The 8933-nt window shown below is 37.8% G+C and overlaps 1 protein-coding gene across 1 annotated transcript in view; it reads left to right on the forward strand.

Annotated features, from left to right (window-relative positions):
• pea15 (proliferation and apoptosis adaptor protein 15) overlaps positions 1 to 4570 on the forward strand; it is a 55539-nt gene extending 50969 nt beyond the window's left edge. Inside the window, exons 2-4 of the mRNA XM_005748795.2 lie at positions 2063 to 2237; positions 2357 to 2512; positions 4430 to 4570. Coding sequence (XP_005748852.1) covers positions 2066 to 2237; positions 2357 to 2512; positions 4430 to 4494 — 393 coding nt within the window. The 5' untranslated portion in view covers positions 2063 to 2065 and the 3' untranslated portion in view covers positions 4495 to 4570. The remainder of the gene's footprint in view (positions 1 to 2062; positions 2238 to 2356; positions 2513 to 4429) is intronic.
• The last annotated feature ends 4363 nt before the right edge of the window (positions 4571 to 8933 follow it).

The raw sequence follows: 8933 nt of genomic DNA on the forward strand, positions 1-8933 counted from the left end.
CACACATATTTTTTGGCTGAGTCCACACACAAATGCTTTTTTCACCCACTCCTACACACTGACACACACAAAAACAAATACAAATACCCTCATACTATGTCTTTGTAAGAACAACCTTAACCCTAAAATCCTTAAAACGCACGCCCCTTTGCCGCTGGTGTGATCTCTGACCACAGCATGCCTGTGTACTGAATCTTCTGACCACTGCTTACATTTCATGTCAAAGCTGAAAAGAAGCAGATGTTAGGAGAAGGAAAAATTGTGAGTCAAAACTGTTAGCCTTAAAATCTGTTATTCAAACTGGTATTGAAGTAAAACATAAGGAAACACAGCTTTATTTAAGTGTAAATAGAGATGTAAAAAATTACTGTCTTGACTCTGTTTATAGAATTTCACGTTATCCCCCCAGAATGAGTATTTATTACATCGTAGCTCCAGTGGATTACAATATAATGAGTGTCAGCTGTTCCCAAAGTGTGTGCTGTCGTCCCCTTGTGGATCATGATTTCACAGCAAACGATTCATAAGATGATGTCCTCTACTTCTGATCTGGAGCTTATATCTTATATTGGGTGGGGGGGATGGAGCTCTGGCTGTCATTTCAGTGCCAGGACATTTTCTTTTCAAATCTGGGTATACACTATAAGCCATAATATTAGGTACACCTGCTCAACCCCTCTTCTCTCTGAGTTTCTGCAGAAGACGACCCCAGGTGCCACTCCTGTCAGCTCAGAACAGGAAACAAAAGCTGTAATGAACACAGGATCGTGAAAACTAGGCAACAGATGATCTGAAAAACGTTGCCCGGTCTCATTCTCGATTTGTTTCTCCTGTGACGTTCAGATGGTAGAATCACAGTTTAGTGTACAACATCAAAGCATGAACAGGAGATCCACATCATGGATGTGCGGCTGACAAATCTGCAACAGATTGTGATGCTGTCATGTCAACTGGGACCGAACTCTGAGGAGTATTTGCCATGAAATGTTAGGACAGTTCTGAAGGCAAAAGGAGGACCACGGTGGTATTTGCAAGGTGTACCTATTTCTCTGGCCAGTGAATGTAGAATCCTGCACACAAACTGGTTTTTTTTTTCCCTCTGGTCTCCTCCCCAGTCGAAACCAGGAGTCACATGTTTAGCCGCAACAATTTCAAAGTCCTGAAATTGTTGGGTTTTCTCTGTTTTCCTTGAATAAGTGCAGGGTCTTTACCTTACAATATAAAGTGCCTTGAGGTGACTGCTGTTGTGGCTTGGCGATGTATTCATAAAATTGAATTGAATTGAACTGAAACACACAGAAAAGCCAACAAACAAAGAAACTGTCATTTTCAGTTATTTCACTAGGGGGAGACAGTCACAAAGGTTTGCATAAACAGGAGTAAGAAGTGCTTTTGTTTTGCATCCATATTTTACACCCTGCAAGAAGAAGCTGGTGTTGACCCCGAATAAAATGCAGTGCCCATATTCATTGTTATCATTACATGTCAGATATCTTCATTTATGATATTCTCTGATGTATTTTTAATCGTTTTCTGGACAAATGGGAGATCTGCGAAACCTATATGAAATAAAAAGATTATCAAAATAAATCCATCGACTTGTGGTGGAGAAAAATAGACTGAATGTTAAATAAAATCCTCCTCTGGGTTAAAAGATCTTCCCTTTGGGGCCTTCTTGTTATGGTTAAAAGTCTGTGTTTTGTCCAGATTGGTCCTGTTTTTTCTCTTCAGTCAGTCTCCTCTTCCAACTCTCTGCTAAAAACCAAACTCTGGCAGCAAATGACCTTAAAGAAAGGAGATGACTCTGTGTCTTTGTGCTTTTCCATCCCACCCTGACGGTATGCTATTGTCATCAGCTAAGTTTTTCTCGCTGTTTTCCATTGTGAAGTCTGGGAAGTAGGTGGGCTGCTTGCTGCTGCTGCACACAGCAATATTAGATTGAGATAATTTAGGAACCTCTTTCTCTCATCGCTGTAGGTTTTGTTCTTTCGCGCTGCCATCGTTGCAACTTAACATTATTTCAATTCTAACCTTTCTTTCTCTTCCCTCTTCCCGTGACCAGACCATGGCGGAGTACAGCTCTCTGCTCAGCGACCTGTCTGAAAACATCACCAACGAAGACTTGGAGCAGCTCAAATCTGCCTGCAAGGAGGACATCCCTGAGGACCAGAGCAACAACATCACCTCCTCCAAAGAGTGGTTCAGCTACCTGGAGAAGAATGACAAGCTGGCCCAGGGTGAGAGACATAAATTAGATCCACTTCTTGTTATGGTTCTTTTCATATGTGGCTTAAATTGATGTCAGAAACACCTTTATGAGCCAAAAAATCTCCTCTAATAATGCTTCCTAATGCAGATAACCTGTCGTACATCGAACACATCTTTGAGATCTCACGGCGACCGGACCTGCTGACAAGGGTGATCGAGTATCGCACCAAAGTGCTCAAGATTTCTGAGGATGATGAGATCGACACCAAGCTCACACGCATCCCTTCGGCCAAGAAATACAAAGGTAGCACGCTCTGTCTTAAAAATTGAGAAAGTTGAATTTGTTTATTTGAAAGATTGTTCCCTGTTTGGTTTAATGTTCTCCCAAATCTGATCTAGTTCTGCTCTCTAGTGGCTCAACCGAATAACTGCCTGAACAGCTTCTTCAGTGATCTTCATTCTCAGTAAATGTATGAAACGGGCTGATCTGCTCATAAAATAGATTAAAAAGAAATCGTGTTTTACATGGTTATACTTGATGTTGTAATCATTAACCAGTAATATGTAGTCACAACAAAAGCTTCAGCATTACTGGAAGACCAATATGTGAGAAATAAAGTAATTATTATGTCGTATCAGCCGCATTTCAGTTTCCTCCGTTTCCCCTTTTTTATTTTTAAATTAAATCTCATGTTTTACTTTCAACATTTTAGACACAGATTTAATTATGAGGTTGAAATATACTGCTGGTATTAAACAGACTGCAATTTCCAATAGACTGCAATAACCTGTCAGCTTTTGAGAGGTTAAATTAATTCAGAGGCTTCATGTTGAACTGAAAATGTTCATTTCCATTCTCTACCTATTCATTTATTTAGTTTTTTATTTAGTTTATTACAAGATTTTTGTCTTGTAATAGAGCGAGGTTATAACAACATAAAAATGTGAGGGCAATGGTCAAATAAGTCTTGTTGTTTCCTCGTCATCATCATCATTCTTTATCTTTCCATCGAAGTTTGTTCATTTTGTTTAATTACTAATAATCAAAGTGCTACAAAAATGTGACACTGACATAACTAATGATTTTATCAGGCAAAAGAAGAAGAAAAATGTAATCTTTTCAGATCGTTGCTGTAATGAAACTTTTAAATTACAATAAAAGTTTAAAAAAAATTAAATTAAAAACAAAAATTTAAAGCTTTCAGCTGCTGCCAATTGCCTTCAAATATGTCCTTTAATTCAATATTTTTCTTTTTTCTGGATGTTACTTAGTAAAAATAAAAGGCACCAAAAATGTCATGAATGTTCTTGGTCCTGCTGTTTGTATAGTGATGAACAAATTCATTAAACTGACACATAATGTAAGGACATAATGTTAAGACACTAACTGACATTAGCTGCCCTTAATTGGCAGTACTCATTTACTAAGTCTTACTAAGTACAAAATTAGATTTTTAAAGATAGAACATAACTAACATTGTTATTTGGGAGTTTTCAATTTTAGCACTTTGCAAAAAAAGTAAATCACATTAGAATCTTTTAGAAAAAAGCAACTTTTGTTTGCTAACTTTTAACAGCTGCTTGCTAACTTGTGTTATTACTAGAGAATAGAGACAGAAGAACAGGAATCAGAGAGAGGAGCAATCCCACAGGGAGACAGATGTGAGGACATGGACAGCTTGTTTTTGCTGGTTTTTATGACGGTGCATGTCACAAACACAAGAAAACGCAAATACTTTAGAAATCTTTTTAAAAATTAGTTGAAAACTAAAAATTATACTGTTTTGCATTAGGCAAATAGCAAACTGAATTCACATTTGTATGCCCAAATTTGAGCTGGCACACTGGACTTCAAACATAACATTTAACAAGTTTCTGGTGGAAAATCTTTCTAGCGTTGTCGGCACATTTTTGATGAGAAATCAAAGTTTATTCTGATGCTGTGTATTGTGTTAACGCGAAGTAGCAGAAAACGTTCCTTATGCCTGAAACTGAGTCTAGTCTTAACAATAGCTATAAACAGCTATAAATCGAGCTGTGTGAGTCGGATATCTGTAGAAGCATTTACTTTACGTGAGAAAAGACTTAAATCATTTGTTTTTAATGTGCTGTCTTATACTTGTTGTCTTGCACCTTTTGAAAGACCAGGTTTCTTATGATTACCCTTTCTTTCTCTCAACTCTCTTTTTCCAACATTTCACCCCTCCGCTGTGAAATAAAGACATCATCCGCCAGCCATCTGAAGATGAGATCATCAAGTTGGCCCCACCCCCTAAAAAAGCATGAGGTCACGAAGTCCAGCCCTGATCTTGGCACCTTGATTTCTTCACTCCTGGCACTCCAGTTATCCAATCAACCGTCTTTGGCCAGCCCTTCCTTCTTCACCCCTTCGCACATCCAGCCACGTACCCCCACCCCCTTTCCCTGCATTACCACATACCAGAACCACGCAGGCCGCCACCAACACAAGCAACCAATCCGATCATAGTGACGCAGACTCTTCCCAAGCTGTGGAGAGACTGGAAGCTGCAGAAAAAAAGACATTACATGAAGAAATCTGGAGACGGACCAACAGAGTATGTGTGTGGAGAGAGAGAGAGAGAGAGAGCCAAAGTCTGCCCCCGATTAAGGCACTGAGTGGGTCAGTTCAGAATGAGTGTGATCTTTGATACTGTGTTTATTGCAACCATCTGTGTGTGCATGACAGTCAAGGTTGTCAAATTTAAAACAAAGACTACATCCTCCCAAGAGGAAGCAGAAATTACAACCCCCTGCCTCTAAACTAAACAATGGCTCATTTATTTTTTCCAAAATCTAATTTTAAAGAAGAAGAAACAGAAATACTAAAGGTGTATATGGATTATAGGTATAATGCAATATACTTAGGCTAACAGAATTAACCACTAGTTAAATGTTTCTATTGTTTTTTTGCCTTGAATGTGCAAATTAGCCAAAATGTCACAAACAATTGTGTAAAAACTACTGAACTACCATGTAAGAAATGTAAACAGTAATCTGCATTATCAGAAGTAATTTTAAAATCAAAACTGCAGCGATTAAAGCAATTAAATATTAAAAGTAATCATACATAACATATTCCTCTGGTTCATTTCTGTGACAGGGTTCATGTAATGTGCAGCTTAAGCTGCTTAAAAGAAGATTAGCATTAGCATAAAGACTGGGAATACTGGAGTGGACAGCCTGTCTATAGCCTAACAAATTAAATTTAAAATCCTTTGAAGAACTTTTTGACAGAGTCAGACTGGATGTTTCAGTCTCTTTCAGATCTTTAAGATAAGTTAAGCTAATCAAACCCAGTGTTAGCTATACATGAATCCGGCAGCCGATTTGTTCCGCCAGCTAGCTAGGTCACTGCTACAAATGCCTCCATGTTACACAAATGAATCAGCAGCACCAGTTATTTAACATTTGGCATGTGCATACCAGGTTTTATTTTGTTCTATTTGCCGACTTTTTTAACCCATGCTCAAGAGAAGTCAACCTTAGAGAAGTCATAGTAGCAGTGGTTCTCAGGTACTACTGAAGGTACCTTATAGAGAGGGTGATCTTATTGCACATATTCTGTTTGTGGCATTACCTTTGTGGTTTTTATGTTGTTCTATAAAGCACAACAGTGAGGCCACGGAGTAAAAATCCCATTCATATTCTCCATAGTGGGTTTGAGTACGAGCCATAAAGATGGAACACACCAAAGGAGGCTTACCTTGAGGTACAAGTATGAAACGATGGTGTGTGCTCCTGTAGGAACAGGAAGTCTGTATTACATCAACTTTGTTTCAATAGAAACTGCTTTATTCAAGATGTCATGGAAAAGAGATACTTGTTGGTGTTTAAACCCATGAACATCAGGTTCCTTACTGAGTAACACAAAATTTAAGAAAGCACCAGGACAGTTATTGCAATCAGGAACAAAGTACTCTTCCAAGCTATGCTAACCGACAAAAAATGAATAAGAATACATTTGAGAAGACTAGAAGGTTTTTTTGAGTGAAATCTATGGAGAAAATGAATGAGAAATTCACTTCCAGAAATTGGGTATGTTGTTACTGTTGACCTCTATTTAGAGCAGCTAACATTGTGTCATCTAATGTCATAATAAGGTGATTGAATTTATTCTGTGCAACCATGGCAACCCATAGACAATATCTTAGCCTAATAACATTAGGTAGATAAGCAGCACTGGTGCTGTTTCAAAGAAACAAGGAATCGAGGTAGACGTTTGCATACTAATTACCGTCAAACTGGCTAATGAAAATCTTATTATTATAATTCTCAATTCACTTCTGGTTAGCATTTCGTAGGGACGCTACACTGCAACCTGGATTTGTGAATGGCTTCAAAAATTTGGGGAGAAACCGTGAAAAACGAAACACCGTATTTCCACAGATGTGTAACTATTGCCTTTGAATATATCATAGTTTATTAAAAACAACAGTTATCAAGTTACCACATTGTTGCCATTTTAGAAACAAATCCAGAAAAAAGTACTTAATTGACTATTATTCAGCTAACGGTTTTATATTCATTCCCTTTCAGCCCCGTCCACACAGGAAACAACCATAGAAAGTCACATTCAGAGACTCAAAGTGGGAAAAAAAGGAGGAAAAAGTGCTTGCTGCACAAAGTGGGCAGGTCTTAAGTTAAACTTGTCTCAGTTTAGCTCAAGCTCAAGATATCACTGTTTGACATGCTGACTGCTAGCGACCAATCATCAGTAAATCGCCTCCTGTGTGGATGGAGCTATACTGTTAAATAAATCATTATTTATCATTTTTCATGAAGTCTTAGTATTTTAGAGGAAGCTTTATGAAGTTGATTTACATAGGAAAAGCCAATATCTGCCTTTAGCTCACAGTCATAGCAAGAGTTATTTAAATATAAAATCTATAGCAGTCATTTCTATATTATTGAAGTTTTTTTTCCATCACCTGTTAGCATGAAAATCTTTTGTATGAGCTGATTAGAGACGTTGATATACAAATAATATATTACAAGATAATATAGCAGAAATAATATATTGAGAGCTCGACTCTAGCAGCAAATTTCCACTGTCTGTGCCGACTTTCACCCTAATTTTAACTAATCAGTATCATGAGTTGAAAGTAAGATGAAAGACAAACTTTGGACTACTCTAGAAAACTGAAAAGTATATTTTAACAGAATATATAAGATATCATATATACTATGTAAAAAGATTCCCATGCGGTATTTATACATACAAGTAATTTTTTTTCGTTTCATTTGTTGCACAGGAAATAACTGACCCGCATGTGATTTCTCTCCGACTGGTAGACAAGTTAAGGCCTCTGGGAAAAATAAAGGTTCAAGTCAAGGTGCAGAATGGCAGAAAGCATCAGAAAGAAAGACAAAAAAACATGGCATGTGACAGTAACACATACATTTATTTAAGTGTACATAATTGTGACAAGGATCTCTAATGCACACAGCGGCTCATAACCTAACCTAAGCTGACTATGCCTCTCCTGCCATGCACCAAACACAATCGCTAGCAAGACTGTTGAAACTAAACTATAATAACTGCTCTTTTGAACACTGTGTATCTCTTATCCCCACGATGAAGCCTTAGCAGACTTTGTGTTTACCCCTAAAAATTTTCCAGAACTGTGAGAGTTTGTGTGCGAGGCGCACGCACGTCAAGTCGATCACCAAACGGCTCTCACTTTTTTTAGAGAGTGACGCTACTTTTATTCTGAAATTTGCTAAGGACTTCAGTGTTAGTGTGTACAGAATGTTTGTGGTCTGTTTCTGCACCTGTCTTTGTTGTCCTCACAGCTGTAGGATCCAAAAATGAGGCAACCATATAAATCTTATCAGTGTATGACTAGTTATTTATTCCAGCCCCGCTACCGCCCCGCTTCCCTTCAACTCTGACCCCCAGTGCCAATGACCAAGACTTTTATTTCGATCACAGTTTTTGTGATCTGCTTCTGTTCTATTTCTCCTTTTCTTTTTGTATTGCTTGACGTTTATTGTAGTGTTTGACTGATTTGTATCCTATGCATTTATGTCTGTAGGAAAACTGCACTGTAACATAACCTCCCAACAAACCGCTTAATCTAAGGAACTGAGCTCTTTAATTGTGACTAGTCAGGGTGTTTGACAAAGATCCTGATATTCTTGTGTTGACATTGCATGATGTTTGTACTGGATGGAGTGGCACTTTTAAGGAACTGTGCAGTGTTTGGAAAGAAAAGTGTTTGTTTTCCAATGTTCATTGTTTGAAACTGGGGAATTATACCTTGTTAGACCAACTATACTGTAAAGCTCTCATTCTGCTCTTTAGCAAGCCAAGTCTTAGTCAAAAGTCCTTTAATGAATGCAATCATATGCTGAGGTTAACCACCAACGCTGGACATTTATTTTTTATATATAAAGCATCCAGCTAATCAAGGCCAGATCAAGCTTTTTTTAGTACTGGAATAATCCACCTTTAAATACTTTAACACTGTTATAGATACGCTACGTCTTAAATCGATCTGAGGTTTAGCTTTTATGCGTTCAGTCCCGTTCACCAGTTGGGTCCATAGTAAAGTATATCAATACTTATTGAACTGATTGACAGGAAATCTGGTGCACACACTCAAGTTCACCCGAGGATTGTGGCCCCATTCCAACATGAAACTTATGACACTGACATTATTGTGAACACGTTTTAATTTTTTATTTTTTATTTTGGTTGGGGG

Source organism: Pundamilia nyererei, unplaced genomic scaffold (assembly GCF_000239375.1).
Source record: "Pundamilia nyererei isolate P.nyererei 1_Seehausen unplaced genomic scaffold, PunNye1.0 scaffold00230, whole genome shotgun sequence".
NCBI classification, from domain to species: Eukaryota; Metazoa; Chordata; class Actinopteri; order Cichliformes; family Cichlidae; genus Pundamilia; species Pundamilia nyererei.